Source organism: Oncorhynchus mykiss, chromosome 4 (genome assembly GCF_057628025.1).
Source record: "Oncorhynchus mykiss isolate SJ-2025 chromosome 4, ASM5762802v1, whole genome shotgun sequence".
Taxonomy (NCBI): Eukaryota; Metazoa; Chordata; class Actinopteri; order Salmoniformes; family Salmonidae; genus Oncorhynchus; species Oncorhynchus mykiss.
Genome location: NC_143025.1, coordinates 57,772,108 through 57,790,974, shown reverse-complemented (window position 1 = coordinate 57,790,974; position 18,867 = coordinate 57,772,108). Strand labels below are relative to the sequence as shown.

The 18,867-nt window shown below is 42.0% G+C and overlaps 1 protein-coding gene across 2 annotated transcripts in view; it reads right to left on the bottom strand.

Annotated features, from left to right (window-relative positions):
- Positions 1–17,512, bottom strand: part of LOC110522027 (serine/threonine-protein phosphatase 2A 56 kDa regulatory subunit alpha isoform) — a 135,230-nt gene extending 117,718 nt beyond the window's left edge. Inside the window, exons 1-2 of one of the 2 annotated variants that reach the window (XM_090232370.1) lie at positions 16,337–17,512; positions 8,865–8,986 (exon numbers count right to left, since the gene is read on the bottom strand). Coding sequence is in view for 1 of the 2 variants with exons in the window: in XM_021600089.3 (XP_021455764.1) it covers positions 16,337–16,481 (145 nt within the window). In the remaining variant the exon portion in view is untranslated. The remainder of the gene's footprint in view (positions 1–8,864; positions 8,987–16,336) is intronic. The other variant, XM_021600089.3, reaches the window with a different exon arrangement.
- Between the last annotated feature and the right edge of the window lie 1,355 nt (positions 17,513–18,867).

The following is an 18,867-nucleotide window of genomic DNA, read 5'->3' as shown; positions in this document are numbered from 1 at the left end:
AGCTCTAAACACGCAGAAGTAGTAATCACACGTGGGGAGAGGGGCATTTTATTACCAAACCACATGACTTTTGTTTTGAGGTGTTCAGAACAGGGCTAAGGGCAGAGAAAGCTTGTTGGAAACTAAGAAAGCTTTGATGTAGAGCGTTTAAATCCGGGGAGGGGCCAGCTGAGTATAAGAGTATCATCAGCATATAAATAGATAAGAGAGCCTCCTACTGCCTGAGCTATGTTGTTTATGTAAATTGAAAGAGCGTGGGGCCTAGGATCAAGCCTTGGGGTACTCCCTTGGTGACAGGCAGTGGCTAAGACAGCAGATGTTCTGACTTTAAACACTGCACTCTTTGAGAGAGGTAGTTATGTAGTTATCAAACCAGGCCAAAGACCCCTCAGAGACACCAATACTCCTTAGCCGGCCCATAAGAATGGAATGGTCTACCGTATCAAAAGCTTTGGCCAAGTCAATAAAAATAGCAGCCCCACATTGCTTACAATCAAGGGCTATGGTGACATCATTGAGGACCTTTAACTTCTTGGTGACAGGGGGCAGTATTTTCACATCCGGATGAAATGCATGCCCGAAATCAACTACCTGCTACTCATCCACAGAAGATAAGATATGCATATTATTAGTAGATTTGGATAGAAAACACTGAAGTTTCTAAAACTGTTTAAATCATGTCTGTGAGGATAACAGAACTTATGTAGCAGGCGAAACCCTGAGGAAAAAACATTCAGATTTTTTTTTTTTTAGGTCACTCTTTTCAAATGGGTTTTCATTGGGAATCCAGATTTCTAAGGGACCTTCTTGCAGTTCCTACCGCTTCCACTGGATGTCACCAGTCTTTAGAAATTGGTTGAGGTTTTTCCTTTGTGTAATGAAGAAGTAGCCCTGTTCAAAACGAGGGTCACTTCAAGTGTACTGTTTGTTAGAGGCACGTGACCAGAAAGGTAGCGTCAGTTTGTTTTCTTCCTGTATTGAACACAGATCATCCTGTCTTCAATTTTATCGATTATTTACTTTTAAAAAATACCTAAAGTTGTATTCAAAAGTAGTTTGAAATGTTTTGGCAAAGTTTACAGGTAACTTTCGAGATATTATGTAGTCACGTTGCGCAAGTTGGAACCGGTGTTTTCTGGATGAAATCGCCAAATAAATTGACATTTTGGATATATATCGAAGGAATTAATCGAACAAAAGGACCATTTGTGATGTTTATGGGACATATTGGAGTGCCAACAGAAGAAGCTTGTCAAAAGGTAATGCATGATTTATATTTTTATTTCTGCGTTTTGTGTCACGCCTGCAGGGTTGAAATATGTTCTCTCTCTTTGTTTACGGAGGTGCTACTCTCAGATAATAGCATCGTTTGCTTTCGCCGAAAAGCCTTTTTGAAATCTGACACGTTGGCTGGATTCACAACACGTATAGCTTTAATTTGGTATCTTACATGTGTGATTTCATGAAAGTTTGATTTTTATAGTAATTTATTTGAATTTGGCGCACTGCATTTTCTCTGGCTTTTGCCGCTAGCGTCCCACATATCCCAGAGCGGTTAAGTTTGCAGTGACACATCCATAACCTGAGCAGAGACCAGATTGCATACCAGAGAGAATAATATAGACATCAAGAAAGCCAGTCAGTTGATTATTGACAAGTTTTTCCATCACTTTTGATAAACAGGAAAAATAGAAATAGGCCTATAACTGTAAGGATCAGCTTAATCTCCCCCTTAAAATAAAGGATGAACCATGGCTGCCTTCCAAGCAATGGGAACCTCCCTAGAGAGGAGAAGTAAAAAATGTCAGAGATAGGCTTTGCGATGATGGGGGCAGCCTTGGTCAAGTTTAACCTCTTGAAACTAGGGGGCACTATTTTCATTTTTGGAAAAATAACATTCCCAAAGTAAAAAGGGCTATTTTTCAGGACCATTTAATAGAATATGCATATAATTGACAGTTTGTGATAGAAAACACTAAAGTTTCCAAAACTGTAAAAATATTGTCTGTGAGTATAACAGAACTGATATTGCAGGCGAAAGCCTGAGAAAAATCCAATCAGGAAGAGACTTATTTAGAAACCTCTGCGTTCCTATGCGTCCCTATTGAGCAGTGAAAGGGATATCAACCAGATTCCTTTTTCTATGGCTTCCGTAATGTGTCTAGTGTCACAAGACATAGTTTCAGGCTTTAATTTTGAAAAATTAGCGTGAGCGACAACATTGCGTCAGTGGTCAGCTGGTGGCTCTCAGAGGGATTTGTGCATAATAGACAAATGCGGCCATTGTTTCTCTCACTCCTACTAAGAAGCCAACTGACCCGGTTGACATATTATCGAATAGATATTTGAAAAACACCTTGAGGATTGATTATAAAAAACGTTTGCCATGTTTCTGTCGATATTATGGATCTAATTTGGAATATTTTTCGGCGTTGTCGTGACCGCAGTTTCCAGTGGATTTCTCAACCAAACGTGAAGAACAAATAGAGGTATTTCGGCTATAAAAAAAATCTTTATGGAACAAAATGAACATTTGCTGTCTAACTGGGAGTCTCGTCAGTGAAAACATCCGAAGATCAAAGGTAAACGGTTAATTTGATTGCTTTTCTGATTTGTGACCAAGCTTCCTGCTGCTAGCTGGACATAATGCTATGCTAGGCTATCGACAAACTTACAAAAATGCTGGTCTTGCTTTGGCTGTAAAGCATCATTTCAAAATCTGAGATGACAGGGTGATTAACAAAAGGCTAAGCTGTGTTTCACTATATTTCACTTGTGATTCCATGAATATGAATATTTTCTAGTAATATTAGTGTCAGTTGATGACAATTCTCCCGGATCCGGGATGGGTAGTTCCAAGAGGTTCCACATAACCTTAAGGGACATGGGCAGCTGTGGAGGAGGGTTTATTCTCCAGATCTTTAACAGTTTTCCCAGAACTTCTTGGGGTTAGACCCACAGAGAGAACTGCTCCTTAAAGTAACTAACTTCGACCTTCCGGATAGCCTGAGAGCACTTATTTCTCATTTGTCTGAACGAGAGCCAGTCAACCTGAGTACACGTGTTGACAGAGGGGATCAAGCTGATTCTATAGCAATTTACAGAGGCCAACTCATGAAGGAAGACTTGGTCATTAAAGTTTTTTTACCAAGCGTCTATGACAAATCAGGTCAGCTCATTTTACTGAGCAGCCATTACGAACACAGGCTGTAAAACAGTGATCACGAAGGTCATTACAGAAAACACCAGACTGATACCTATCAGGATTATTTGTGAGGATAACGTCAAGGAGAGTAGCCTTTTCTGGGTGTTTGGAGTCATACTTTGTGGGATTGGTAATAATCTGAGAAATATTTAGGGAGTCCCATTGCTTTAGGACTTGGTCAGTTGGTTTAAGCATGTCCCAGTTTAGGTCACCTAGCAGGACAAATTCAGACTTAGTGTAAGGGGCCAGGAGAGAGCTTAGGGCAGGTAGGGTACATGCCGGTGCTGATGGAGGACAATAACACACAGAGACAGTCAACGAAGAGCTATTTGAAAGTTTAATGCTTAAAACCTGCCAATCAAATTGTTTCGGGACAGACTTGGTGGGGACAACTGATCACTGAAGGTGATCCTTGGTAAAGATTGCCACTCTCCCACATTTGGAAGATCTGTCTTGCCGAAAAAGGTTATAAATCAGAAAAGGTTAACATCTGGGGGGGGGCAGTATTGGGTAGCTTGGATGAAAAACGTGCCAAATTAAACTGCCTGCTACTCAGCCGTAAAAGCTAGAATATGCATATAAATAGTACATTTGGATAGAAAACACTGAAGTTTCTAAAAAACTGTTTGAATGATGTCTGTGAGTATAACAGAACTCATATGGCAGGCAAAAACCTGAGAAAAAAATCCAACCAGGATGTGTGAAATCTGAGGTTGGTAGCTTTTCAACTCAGTGGATACAGTGGGATATTAGTTATGTTTCACTTCCCAAGGCTTTCACTAGATGTCAACAGTATTTAGAACCTGTTTTGAGGATTCTACTCTAAAAGAGGGGCTCATAAGGGCTCTTTGAGTGAGTGGTCTGGCAGAGTGCCACAGCCTCGGTCTGGCACGCTCATGTGAAAGATAGCTACATTCCACTTAATTTGTACAGACAAAGGAATTGTCCGGTTGGAACATTAATGAAGTTTTATGTTAAAAACATCCTAAAGATTGATTCCATACTAAGGTTGGCATGTTTCTACTGGCTGTAACGTAACTTTTTGAACTTTTCGTCCGACGTTCGGCGCGACCTGAACGCGGTTTGGATTTGTTTACCAAGCACCCTAACAAAAGAAGATATTTGGACATAACTGATGGACATTATCGAACAAATCAAACATTTATGGTGGAACTTGGATTCCTGGGAGTGCATTCTGATGAATATCAAAGGTAAGTTAATATTTAAAATGCTATTTCTGAGTAATGTTGACTACCCAATATGGCGGGTATCTTTTTGGCTGCTTTGTTGTCTAAAGGCCGTACTCAGATTATTGCATGGTTTGCTTTCTCCATAAAGTTTTGAAATCTGACACAGCGGTTGCATTAAGGAGAAGTTTAGATAAAGTTCCATGTATAATAGTTGTATCTTTAATCAATGTTTATTATGAGTATTTCTGTGAATTAATGTGGCTCTCTGCAAAATCACTGCATGTTTTGGAACTACTGAACATAACACGCCAATGTAAAATGAGATTTTTTGATATAAATATGAACTTTATCAAACAAAACATACATGTATTGTGTAACATGAAGACCTATGAGTGTCATCTGATGAAGATCATCAAAGGTTAGTGATTCATTTTATCTATATTTCTGCTTTTTGTGACTCCTCTCTTTGGCTGGAAAAATGGCTGTGTGTTTGTGTGGCTTGGTGGTTACCTAACAATCGTTTGTGGTGCTTTCGCTGTAAATCCTTTTTGAAATCAGACACTGTGGCTGGATTAACGAGAATTTTATCTTTAAAATGGTGTAAAATACTTGCATGCTTGAAGAATTTTAATGAAATTTTTGTTGTTTTGAATTTGGCGCCCTGCACTTTCCCTGGCTGTTGCGGAGGAGGTACCGCTAGTCATAGACAGGTTAACCACGACTCAGTAATGACCAACACATCTGGATTGTAGCTGTGAATACACACTTTCAATTAATCAATTTTAGGTAGTAAGCTTCTAGTGTTAATGTGCAGAAAATAGTGAAGCAGATATCAGCGCACAAGTCAGATTTGGGGCTCGCAACAGTATATAGGCCAGGGTGTACATGCACATTTCAATATATCGTCAACAGAAATTCAATCAAGGCACGGCCGAGGACAAGGAGAGCTGGCATGGCAACAAGATCATGTTGTACAGCAATTTCATCAAGAAACATGAATACAAAGGTGGCGAGAGGTGGTTAGAGTCGGAGTCCTGAGTGTGGGAACAAACATAGTCTGTCCCAAGGTTGGAAAAAACAAGGAAGTCCATAGTCAACAAAGCATGCAGGAGTCATGAGGCAAATAGCAAGATGCACAAGAAAACAAACATAATGACTTAGGGCTAGCCATTGTAAGTTCAGAGTCACTCGCCCCAACAGTGCCTGTGAGCTGGAGGCGAGCGAAAGCTCGGGAGAGGAGGAGGAGGGGGTGGGGTACACAAGTCAGGGCAGACAGTGAACAGATCGCCAAGTGGAATCCAAGCAGCAGTGCAGCAGGCAACGAGGGTAGGTGTCACATCCACTTGGGAGAAGCTTTAATTTCTGGAGATGATTTCTTGTAGAATATGGTCTCTGAACAGCTTCAAAGGCCTCTGGATTTGAGTGGGATAGCCTGCCCATGTGTTGGGCTCAAAGGCTTCGACACCTTTCATTTCACACCTCAGTGCTAATTGAAGTTGTATCTGGTCTGTCTCAGTTCCAGGTTCTCAGGACTTTGTTTGCCAGAGCACCCTCTGTATAGCTTGGAAAAAGGAATCCTTGATATAATTATTCTTTCCAGGTTATTTTGTGCCAAATTAGGTTGTAGGTTTGGAGTTTTGATCTGGAGTGAAGGTAATGTTGTGGAGGGTAGCATCCTGTATATGTCCCTGCAAAAGTTTAACTATCTTTGCTCACATGCAGGGAGGGAGGGTCTACCTCTAAAGGTTGAGCTTCCGCTTTCAAGGAGCGGGACTCTAACCCGAAAACTTATAAGCAGTTCCGCTATGCCCTCCAACAAACAGGAAAAGTGCCAATACGGGACTAAGATCGAATCGCACTACAATGGCTCCAACGCTCGTCGGATGTGGCAGGGCTGGCAAACTATTACTGACTACAAAGGGAAGCAGTGACGCAAGCTGCCCAGTGACACAGGCCTACCAGACAAGTTAAGTAACTTCCATGCTTGCATCGAGGCAAGTAACACTGAAGCATGCATGCTGTTCCGGACGAACGTGTGATCACACTCTCCGTAGCCGACGTGAGTAAGACCTTTAAACAGGTCAACATTCACAAGACCGCAGGGCCAGACTAATTACAAGGACGTGTACTGCGAGCATGCGCTGACCAACTGGCAAGGGTCTTCACTGACATTTTCAACCAGACTCTGACAGAGTCTGTAATACCAACATGTTTCAAGCAGACCACCATAGTACCTGTACCCAAAAACACCAAGGTAACCTCCCTAAATGACTACCGACCTGAAGCACTCACTTTTGTAGCCATGAAGTGCTTTGAAAGGCTAGTCATGGCTCACATCAACACCAATATCCCAGAAACTCTAGACACACTCCAATTTGCATACCACCCCAACAGATCCACAGATGGTGCAATCTCTATTGCACTCCACACTGCCCTTTCCCACCTGGACAAAAGGAACACCTACGTGACAATGCTATTCACTGACTACAGGTCAGCATTCAACACCATAGTGCCCACAAAGCTCATCACTAAGCTAAGGACCCTGGGACTAAACACCACCCTCTACAACTGGATCCTGGACAACTGGGCCGCCCCCAGGTGATAAGGGTACGTAAACAACACATCTGCCACGCTGATTGTCAACACAGGGGCCCCTCAGGGGTGCGTGCTCAGTCCCCTCCTGTACTCCCTGTTCACCCATGACTGCATGGCCAAGCACAACTCCAACAACATCATTAAGTTTGCCAACGACACAACAGTGGGTAGGCCTGATCACCGACAACGATGAGACAGCCTATAGGGAGGTCAGAGACAACCTCTCCTTCAACGTGATCAAGACAAAGGATATGATTGTGGACTACAGGGAAAAATAGGCCCGAGCACGCCCCCATTCTCATCGACGGAGCTGTAGTGGAGCAGGTTGTTCCTTGGTGTCCACATCACCAACAAACTATGTATCATGGTCCAAACACACCAAGGAAGTTATAAAAAGGGCACAACACCTATTCCCCTTCAGGAGACTGAAAATAATTTATACAGCTGCACCCGAGAGCATCACTGCCTGTATGGCAACTGCTCTGCCTCCAACTGCAAGGCACTGCAGAGGGTAGTGTGTATGGCCCAGTACATCACTGGGCCTAGCTTCCTGCCATCCAGGACCTCTATACCAGGCGGTGTCAGAGGAAGGCCCCAAAAAATTGCCAAAGACTCCAGCTACCCTAGTCATAGACTGTTCTCTCTGCTACCGCACGGCAAGCGGTACCGGAGCGCCAAGTCTAGGTCCAAAAGGCTTCTTAACAGCTTCTACCCCCAAGCCATAAGACTCCTGAACAGCTAATCAAATGGCTAGCCAGATTATTTGCATTGTCCCCCACCACCATTTTTACACTGCTGCTACTCTCTGTTTATTATCTATGCATAGTCACTTTACCTACATATTACCTCAAATACCTCAACTAACCTAACCGCACATTGACTCATTTTTTTTACTTCAGTTTATTTGAGTAAATACTTTAACACTTTTTTTTATTAAAACTGCATTTTGGTTAAGGGCTTGGAAGTAAGCAGTTCACTGTTGCATTCGGCACATGTGACAAATACAATTTGATATGGAAAAAAGGACCTTGTGTAGGCTAGGCTAAATGTGAGATTAATGCATGGCAATTGATACCGCACAACCCCTGACAGGCTGCCGCTGCAACTACAGCTGCTAAACTGTTTGGGTGGCGAATGAATCAGTCGCCAGGCGAATGATGCCGGCTGAACATGTGACGAAAACAGAAAACAGCTGTCAATGAGCAGATTAAACAGTTTTGCTACAAAAACAGGAGGCCTAGCGGGCCTGGTGACAACTGCTCTTTTATATCTAACTTGAGTAATACAGGCAAGAACAGGAGAGGAGAATTAGCAGAAATCTCAAGACATTGGTTAGCTTCTAACAAAGGAAGAACTCTAGGGTTATATGAATATGGTGAAATGACAGCATAACTGATCATGTAATAGGTCTTGAGATTGCGAAGTGTAAAAAAAGGCTCAACTGCAGGTGTGATCCCACAAAATTCTATCTACTCTAAACATCTGTCCAATATGTTCTAAAGAATATGCTCCCTTCAGTCATTCACTGTAATTGCTAAGCATTACTTATTCTACGCTATAATGTACTGGAGAGTGAGTCAATGCAAACTAAGGATCCACACATACAACCAGTGGACTCTCAGCAGGTTCCCCGCAGCCTGATTTCTAATATTTAAAAAAACTCAACACAACAAACAAAACCCTGGGCTTCATAAGGGACTGGCCAGAGCTTTTACACAGTCCAGTGATGTTTAAAAGAGAGAAGGAAAACAAGATAACCTGGAAGGAATGGCAATCATTTTCATTAGGTTTATTTTGGGCATAACAATTTGTGTCCTGAAAGTGTTACTCCCACCGGTCGCCCAGTAACTGTAGCACAGGGGTCTTTTACTCACGTTACGACGGTTCCGTCCATGGGACACGGTGTCACTTGAGTAGGTGTTACTGGGTTCTGAGAAAGAGGTCTATCAGCCGGACAGACTGAGGGGGCCGGGGCTGTGCTTAGAGGTCTGGCCTCCTGTAGAGTGAGACATGATATTACACCACTAGACTGTATACCAGATCATGTCCCATTCTCAACTAATCACCTGGGGGAAATAAAATGCATGGTGTTTCGCATTGTTCAGTCTGGCCTATCAGCTGATTAACTTATCATATTTAGTACTAGTAAAAAGCTATAAGCTTTACATTTGTATTGCTCTACTATTACATAATCAACAGGGCAATCTCGCAACCCTGTGGTTACACACCCAGTGTCACATTCATGACCCAAGGTTGAGTGCACTCACACACAAAGAACGATTCCGAATGAATGTGCACACACAGTTGCCTGCCATAGCACCCAGGCTGTGATGGGATAACAATAAAAGTGATGCGAGTGATCGATGATGTCTGGTAGGTTGTGGTCGGCAGAGAGCACTCATATTTACCACTTGACAGGCATCTATTGCAAATGAGTCAGTTTTCACATTAATAAAAAGAGACAGACTCATCCACTGAGCTACATGAAAGCTGCATGCCGTACCCCTTTGATCTAAAAATAAATATGAATTGATTCCCGGTCTGTTGGCACACACAGTGGAAACAAGTCACATGACAAAGCCTATCAATCTATGTGCATTTGACAAAGCAGGATACGAGTTAGCTAAGCTAGCGACCTAACTAATCCGTGTTTGACACCCCTGAAGACCAATCGCTTCAAGACTGGCAGGGTTTTGATCAGATCCATCTTTAAAACACCTCTGAAGTCTGACTTCAAATGAAGCCAGCTATCTTTGGGAAAATCTCAAATTTGTCAAACATGCTTTGCGAAATACCTCGCAGGGCTTCTGGCTGCCATGGCAACCATGCCGGCCTCCCAGTGAGTCATCATTTCGGTATCTTTCACACAACACGGGGCTATAAACACTCCAGCATCTCCAATGGAGGAAGGAAGAGGAGCTTCTATACAGCTGTAGCAGTTCCCAAGATTGTTATACTGTGATTTATGCATTATCTCTAGCCAATCATTATGTAGTAGAGAACTTTGAAAGTTTCTTCAAGTGCAGTCACAATAACCATCAAGCGCTATGATGAAACTGGCTCTCATGAGGACCACCACAGGAAAGGAAGACACAGAGCTACCTCTGCTGCAGAGGATAAATTCATTAGAATTACCAGCCTCAGATTACAGCCCAAATAAATGATTCAGAGTTCAAGTAACAGACACATCTCAACATCAACTGTTCAGAGGAGTCTGCGTGAATCAGGCCTTCATGGTTGAATTGCTGCAAAGAAACCACTACTAAAAAGGACACCAATAAGAAGAGACTTGCTTGGGCCAAGAAACACAAGCAAAGGACATTAGACCGGTGGAAATCTGTCCTTTAGTCTGATGAGTCCAAATTTGAGATTTTTGGTAACACTGATTTATTTAGAATTCATGGCAGTTAACCAGCATGATGACAACACAATTCTGCAGCGATACGCCACCCCATCTGGTTGGCGCTTAGTGGGACTATCATTTGTTTTTCCAACAGGACAAGGTACCAAAACACACCTCCAGGCTGTGTAAGGGCTATTTGGAGTGATGGAGAGCTGAATCAGATGACCTGGCCTCCACAATCACCTGGACTCAGCCCAATTAAGATGGTTTGGGGTGAGCTGGAATTCAGAGTGAAGGAAAAGTAGCCAACAAGTGCTCAGCATATGTGGGAACTCCTTCAAGACAGTTGGAAAAGCATTCTCATTAAGCTGGTGATAGAATGCCAAGAGTGTGCAAAGCTGTCATCAAGGCAAAGGGTGGCTACTTTGAAGAAAAACCCAGGAATGAGTAGGTGTCCAAACTTTTCACTGGTACGGCACGCACACACAAAACATTAGGAACACCTTCCTAATATGGAGTTGCACCCCATATTAGCTGTTTTGCAAGGAGGAATGGGAAAAAATGTCAGTCTCTCGATGTGCAAAACTGATAGAGACATACCCCAAGCGACTTACAGCTGTAATCGCAGCAAAAGGTGGCGCTACAAAGTATTAACTTAAGGGGGCTGAATAATTTTGCACGCCCAATTTTTCAGTTTTTGATTTGTTAAAGAAGTTTGAAATATCCAATAAATGTCGTTCCACTTCATGATTGTGTCCCACTTGTTGTTGATTCTTCACAAAAAAATAAAGTTTTATATCTTTATGTTTGAAGCCTGAAATGTGGCAAAAGGTCGCAAAGTTCAAGGGGGCCGAATACTTTCGCAAGGCACTGTAGGTTCAGATGTGTAGGCAAGCCTTTTAGCATGCATTGAAATATGAGCAATGTCAAACTGTTTGTGTTGTAGGAAATAGGCCCACGTGTGTGGGCTAATTGTTCAGGACTGTTCCAGAGGAAATCACTTTTTATTCACGACAGAGGCATTTGTATGAATCCAAAGCTATCGCTCCCCTATCAGTGCAGACACAGCTAAGACAATGTTATAAAATCCGAGCTGCACAACGACGTTGCTTCCTGTCAAGAGTATGGATTTAAAATAAATCAAAACAGGCCACCTATCTTTATACCCAGGGAATATTTCAATGTGAGTGAAACAGCAAATCAACCTGGGTGAGTTATTTAAAAAGTAGTTGATTGGAAACAAATGGGAGAGCCAGAGTGAGTCCTCTGGGGAGCAGACGGGAACCATTCCTTGGACTTCAACCACAGATGGAACCACAGTCAGCAATCAAATGGGCACGGGGTAAACCTCTATGTGGGATTCAAACACACACCCACGCACAGCTAACTGCAAATACATTATTGCCCCAATTGAACTTTGCCTCAAAAACCACTGCTCATTTGACACATCAGAGCCTACACCAACACAAGAGGTGAGCTACTCCTCCTCTGCGCAACCCATTTCACTCATGCATTAGTCTAGCTCTGCTATTACAGGCTCACAGATGGGACAAAAGGGGGTCAGAGGAATGGACAGATTAGGCAACACAAGAGAGGTAGGCTAAGTTCTCTGCTCCAGAGAGAGAGGGAAGGAGAGAGAGGGAGGAAGGAAGGGAGAGTGAGAGATAGTTGGTGTGGGAATCAGAAGCTTGTCTGACACACACATCCCGGACATGGCAATCACCTCCCCAGCAAGACGTCCAGTTAGCTCCCTTCCTCACAGCAAACAACTGTGCCTAATTACTTTGAAGTCACTCAAATAAGCATGCATTCTTGCACAGCTTTACAGGGACAGTCAATCATTCTGCAGGTCATTCTGTCTGAAAGGCTGAAAAAACATCACATTACTTGGTACCAGAGTATGTGAGCGGACTTGAGCAGTCGATAATTCAACTCATGTCTTTTCCAACCGCTCCGCAAAAAAAAAAAAACACTCCTTGCTCACAGGAAGAAACCGCTCCTTGCTCACGACAACTTCACTCCATTCATTAAAATCAATTTAACCAACACCCATCTATTTTTGTGACTACATAGCATACCATTTGGTTTTGGAACCAAACTATATGACTTGAATGATAATATTTTTTATAAAACAAAAAGGTGACTAAGAGGCGCTCATCATTTCAAATAGGCTACATGTCATATTAAACAGCACATAAAACACTAAATAATTAGTCAGGAGACAGACAGGTAGACTAAAAAAAATGAATTATTTAGGCTATATTATTAGCCTATTATCTCAATTATTTCAAGGCCATAGACTACAAAGAAATACATTGTGAAGCATTTGCGAGTGCGACACTAGGCTGGCAGGAACATTGAGCACTCAGCATTTAAACATTTAGTTGTATTAAATCATTAGTCTAAATTGCACATATAGGCTGTGACTTACTTAGAATTAAGTAAAAATGAAACATAAAAGGACTTATTAGACCTTTGAATTCACTTTTAGAAACACGAGTTTGGCCAGAGTCTGTGGCTTCAGGCTCATGCGATGGTGCCTTGACAGTAGCGGAGAATACCCTCTCTGCGCTTACAGAGCTACTGAGGATGCTAAACACCCTTCGGGCCACTCTTGCCAGGCTGGGCAGGGATGCAGAATTGTAGGTATAGGTAGGCCTTAGGGTTTTTAGGCAAGCAAAATAACCCTATCAAAACAGAAAGCTCATTGAAAGAGGTAATGTGTCAGACCTATTGGGCCAAAATCAATGATACAATTGTATCTATGCAATAGGCTTTCTATTTATTTGAGATTTTTTGTTTATAAATACTTTGTTACAATGACACGCAAGCTACCAACCTGGTTACTTTCTGTTAGCATGTGCACGTAGTACTCCATCATGCTTTTGGGATATGTGTCTTTTCAGATTCCACAATGATTATTTAGTGGTGGACACTACATTACCCTCTTTTGCACTTGGGCCTCATCTTTGTAAGTCACCTTGATTTTGTACCTGTGTTTTATCAGTTTATGAAAATATATAAAAATAAATAAATATACACACACAAACTCCTCTACACAATCCTCCATTCAAAGCAGTGAGTCACGCCAGCATTATCACCACCCGGAGCTGAACCCGTCTGTGACGTCATTAATAAAAAATGCCACCCATTCACAGACGCAAGAATACAAAAGTAGCCTCGAGGTTATGGTTGACTACAACTATCAGAATAGAAAGGGCCATGAAACTACATCCTAGGCTAGTCTACTACTATATAACTACTAGGTACTAAACAATTAAAATAATTAGTCCAATTACTTTCCTTGATCAAATGAATACTGATGCCAACATAGAAATGTTCAATTTCTATTCAGAAAGAGCTTGTTTATCCATTACCATGTGCTCCCCATAGACATTAAAACCAATAGATAGTGAAAGCGCTGACGTCATCCATTTATTCCTATGGAAAACTCCTGATTGAATTTGAAGCGCGCCATATTGCTGAATGGCACCAACAACAAAAAATGTTCGCTAAGGACCTTTGTGACTCTAAAATAACCGAGGGGATCAAACTTGATCATAATAATCTCATTTTACAGCCCAAAACGTCCATAATTATTTTCATTTTCTGGGCTGTTCTGGCAATTGTAATTTACATAGGCTTTCTAGGAGTGACGAGGGCTTTTGGCACCGCTAGGTTGCAACGCAGAGGCTTCCAAGCAAAGTGCATGTCTTCACACTCCAGACCGGACACTTGGGGCCTGGTGGGAGACCACCCCACTGAGGGAAGCCTAAAGCCCCCTAGGGTCTCTCCCTCTGCACCTGTCCTTCTGGTCCCGCTGGTGTGGGGCCGTTTATGACACGTTACTCTGTAATATCCATCAATGCCTTCATTCAGTGTAGTGTATAACTAACTGCATATTACCTTTCTAACCAAACAAAGACAAAACCTCACAAATAACAACCAGTCAAGCGTTTCATCAAACCACAAGCAGCAGTAATCAAGTCAATGCCATGTAGGCCCAAGGTTTAGTGTGTCTGCACTTTCCCCTTACCATTTCAACATGTTGGAAGGCTACTTGTCTGAACTTGACTGCTGAAATCAGTGAGAGGTTTTGCTTTAGAAAATGAAGTTTCAGGAGTCTTCACAATACCATGCAGTAGTTGTGAGGACAGGGTAAATTTTGAGTCTTCAAAATGGCCTCTTAAGGTGAAAGGAAGCACATTGATTCAAATGTATGGACACATGTTATTCCTGAATACATTGACATTTCTCTCCCAGACAGGCTTGTGCCAAAATCTCTATTACTCTGCATCAACATTAAAGATCAAATTGTCATTACAACACAGATACCATTAAGCTACATTTGGAGAGTTCCTATAATGAACTGTACACATGACCTGGGGACAGACAATCCACAGTGGGAGTCCATCAGATAACAACCAAGCTCTTGACCTTGTAACATGTGGAGTTGACAAAGGGAAGTTCATCACTGTTGCTCAATTCACACGTGTTATTAAGATATGTAGCCAAGACTGAATTTGGCAAAATTCCTGAATGAAGATAAAAGTATGCACTTAAAAGTGGATTCTGGTATTCTGAACCTCTCTCATCAACTCCAATAATACTGGAGTATGAAGCAACCTGATCCCCATAGGTTTCAATGTGTGTCTGACAGTTTTGGATTGAGGAATTTGACTAGACTATAGAAATTAGAGGCAACTGTTTAAAGTATCAATCTTGAAATATCCTATAACACAAGTTACAGTAGCTAGAACAGATTACAATTATCCTGGCTGCCAAGGTGTACAAAACATATCAATCTCTGCAACTGGGTTGAAATTCTCAGAAAGGGACATAGATTTTTTTTAAATACCTTTATTTAACTAGGCAAGCCAGTTAAGAACAAATTCTTATTTACAATGACTGCCTTTCCCGGACAAACCCAGATGATGCTGGGCCAATTGTGCGCCGCCCTATGGGACTCCCAATCACGGCCGGTTGTGATACAGCCTGGATTCGAACCAGGGTGTCTGTAGTGAGGCCTCTAGCACTGAGACTGCTGCGCCACTTGGGTGCCCTAATACACAGGCTTCTCTTTACCAAAACAAAAAATATAAAGTTATTAAATACTGTAGTAGGCCTATGTTTACAGAGAGCTCTGTAGCTTGCTTGCATGTATTCAAAACAGACATTAGTGTAATTGTCTGGCCTTAGGACCAAATGTCTCATACAGGAAAATAACCACATACTTCGTTATTCAACAAATATCCAGGTGAATCGTGATAGTAGTATGGTACAATATGTAGCTGGCAGGAATAACATGTATTTGTTTTTATTAGGGATCCCCATTAGCTATCCTTCCTGGGGTCCAAACACATCCAGGCACTTGCATCACACAAAACGAAAGATAATACAGTACAACATTATTACACCACTACATATCTACAATACAAAATGTATAACACAACCATACAACAATATTACAATGTACGTCTGTGTAGAGTGCATGTGCTAGCATGTGTGTGCGTATCTGTACCTGTGTCTCACCACAGTCCCCTCTGTCAAAATAACAGATACCATGCATAACAACGGTGCCATTTCTGAGAATGGAGGAACTCACACCGGCGGAGAGAAGATTTCAGAACAGAGATCAGCACCACGTACGCAGTGTACAATTTACAACAGTATCTGCAATTAGATCAATCGCATCAGCTCAATGTAGCCTAATTTACAAGGATTGCACTTCAGTCCTTGTGAGCACACCTGAACACAGATCACAGCTGGGTGCCCAGGAACAGAAGCTGAATATGCATGTCATCGCAACTGTTATTAGCTACCTATAGCTTCGGCGTTGCATTCACCACCAACACATTTGTATCCCTATACAGATCGATGTCTGAGTACGTCAGGTATTGATCACGTTTGCAGGTGTAAAGGGAAAGTATCAACACTACACCACCACCCTTTCATTGACACTATTTCAGGCCGAATTGTTAATCCTCTAGTAGTTGGTCTTACCTTTGAGCTGCGGCAAGGGTGAAAGCTCGGTAAGAGTTTGAGTTCGGAACTGGGACGACCCTTGAGATTTCTTCTGTTTCTGGGCTTTCCTCATTGATTTTCGTGTGAACCCGTCCACTTTCTCAGTCGCAGATATAGCCGACATTGTGGTGCATAAACTATAACGTCAAAATATGTTTTACAAGTGCACCGAAGACAGATTCAGAGGTTACCACACGTAGGCTATGTCTTCCAGCCCAGCCGCATCAAAATATTCTCCAACTTGAAATAATGGAGTGAACCGCAAGCTTTAAAGAACACCTCTTCTCCGTGTTGGATCCACTAGTGTAGCTTGTTAATCAGTTTCCATGTAAAACCCGCATAATTCGGTCCGCTTGTTGAGAGTCCAGCGAGCTGTTTACAAAACGAACGTTACGCGTTAACAAGCCAAAGTTGCTAGGCTAACGTTAACTAACTAATTGTCTGACAACAGAAACATTGCCTAACTAAATTGCTGGGTGTATTTGTTAACTTGTAATTTCTGCAATATACCTGTTGCTTGTGTTGTCATTTTTATAGCTAACTAGTTATTTCAGAGAAAACAAGTAACGTTATACCATGTACTGTAAATGACAGACCAAAAAATGCTACCGCTAGCTAGCTTCTTGGCTAACGTGTTAAAACACACAGTTAGCTAGCTAGATAATATGAACATTTACAATTTAAAGCGAACTCTCATGATGAAATTCATACTATTCTCACAAGAAAATAAATACTGTATTCCGTGTCTTGTAGCCGTAGTTGGCTTTGTCTAAAAAAAAAAAAGTCTGGACGAATGAAGTCTGGCAACCTCGAACTAACGTTAGTTACTCAATAACGTTCGTATCGGAAGAACAGCGGCGCCAATGGAGTCATGTTCAGCACTTTCCCGTGTCCATTTCGTCGGAATTATCTGTTCATCGAGTTGCTCTTGACACCCCGATAAGGAATTTTCAGTTATGCTCGGACCTCAACAATAACTTTTCCAATAGATTCGTTAGATAAAACACATCCATTCAGAAGCCACAACACTGTAGACTCTGTGCAACCGTAAACAGTTTCGCATCGTTGTCGAGGTTGCATTTTGTGACACGAATGTACGTAATTGACAGGCAACGCCAGTATCCAACAAAAATGTAGGAACTTGCACGCTCCATGCCTTTTTAACCAATCGAATTCGATAAAGACCGGGCTCTAAACCATGTGACAATGGGCGGATTCTGAGCCGCCGACACCGGGCAAATGCCCATGACGTCATCGGACGAAAGCGGTGAGGGAGGAGCGCCTTTCCAAATCGAACAGTAATCTGTGCTGATCGGTCATTTTGTCAACAAGGCAGCGTCGTGCAGTCCAGAAACATTCAATATATATTTTCCTCAAAATAAATGTTTGAAGTGTCTAACAAAGCAATCACAATGCACGCTAAAACACATAATCGTACAAATTACTATACGTCCTGAATTAGGTCACTTTTGTTTGGAGGCTACATCGCATGGGCTTTGAACGGGGCACCTGACTCACGTAAGGGAGGCCCGGTTTAAAATATAATGCAATGAACTTTCAGCCAATGAAAAGTTGTTAACGTTTATAAATAGGCTAGATACTGTACTAAGATCCAAATAAAAAAAGTCACAATTGTCTTTTCAGATCACACTGGTGAGTAATTATTTTGAGGCCAGGCACTTGCAATTGCAAGTACATCATGATGCTATTTTTATCCATCAGGCCACACTGTAGCATCCAACAAATGTGTGGTTACTGCTATCCAGAATCCTTGGGAAGTCCCTACCCTAACCTTAACCCTTACCATAACCATTTTAAATTTCAACTTCAATGGGGTAGGGACATCCCAAGGATTCCCAGATAGCATGGACCATAAACCTGTCCCCTACATTTTACAGCAACACCCTTAGTGTTTGCAGAAAACGGATGTTGATGGTTTTCAGGGATAGAGAGGGCCTATTTTCAACCTAACTTCCATTTCCCCTGAAAATTGGAAGTGGGGACTCTGCTCAGGGGTCTTTCTACACCTACTACGTTAGGTTATTACAGCAAAGTGAGTGGTTTGACCCCATGTGATTCTCTGAATGTAAACCCTCAAGCACTAGTAGCATGCTAACCTTTGCTCGTGAACACATGAAGAGAGCAGAAGAAAATGTTCTCATGAGACAAATACATTGCAGGTTGACAGGTATACAAACTATCATGCATTCCAAATCTCCTTTCAGCACAAAGGATAAATAATTATCTAATTGTTTGTCAAAATACAATTAACACAGTGCAAAACGCATGTGTGTTTATTATTGCTTTTAATAATGAGGGCGGCAGGTAGCTTAGCGGTTAAGAGCATTGGGTCAGTAACTGAAAGGTTGCTGGTGTGCTTCCCCGAGCCAACTATGTGCAAAATCTGCTGATGTACCCTTGAGCAAGGCACTTAACCCTAATTGCTCCTGTAAATTGCTCTGAATAAGAGTGTCTGCTAAATGAATGAAATTGTGTCATTCATTATCTAT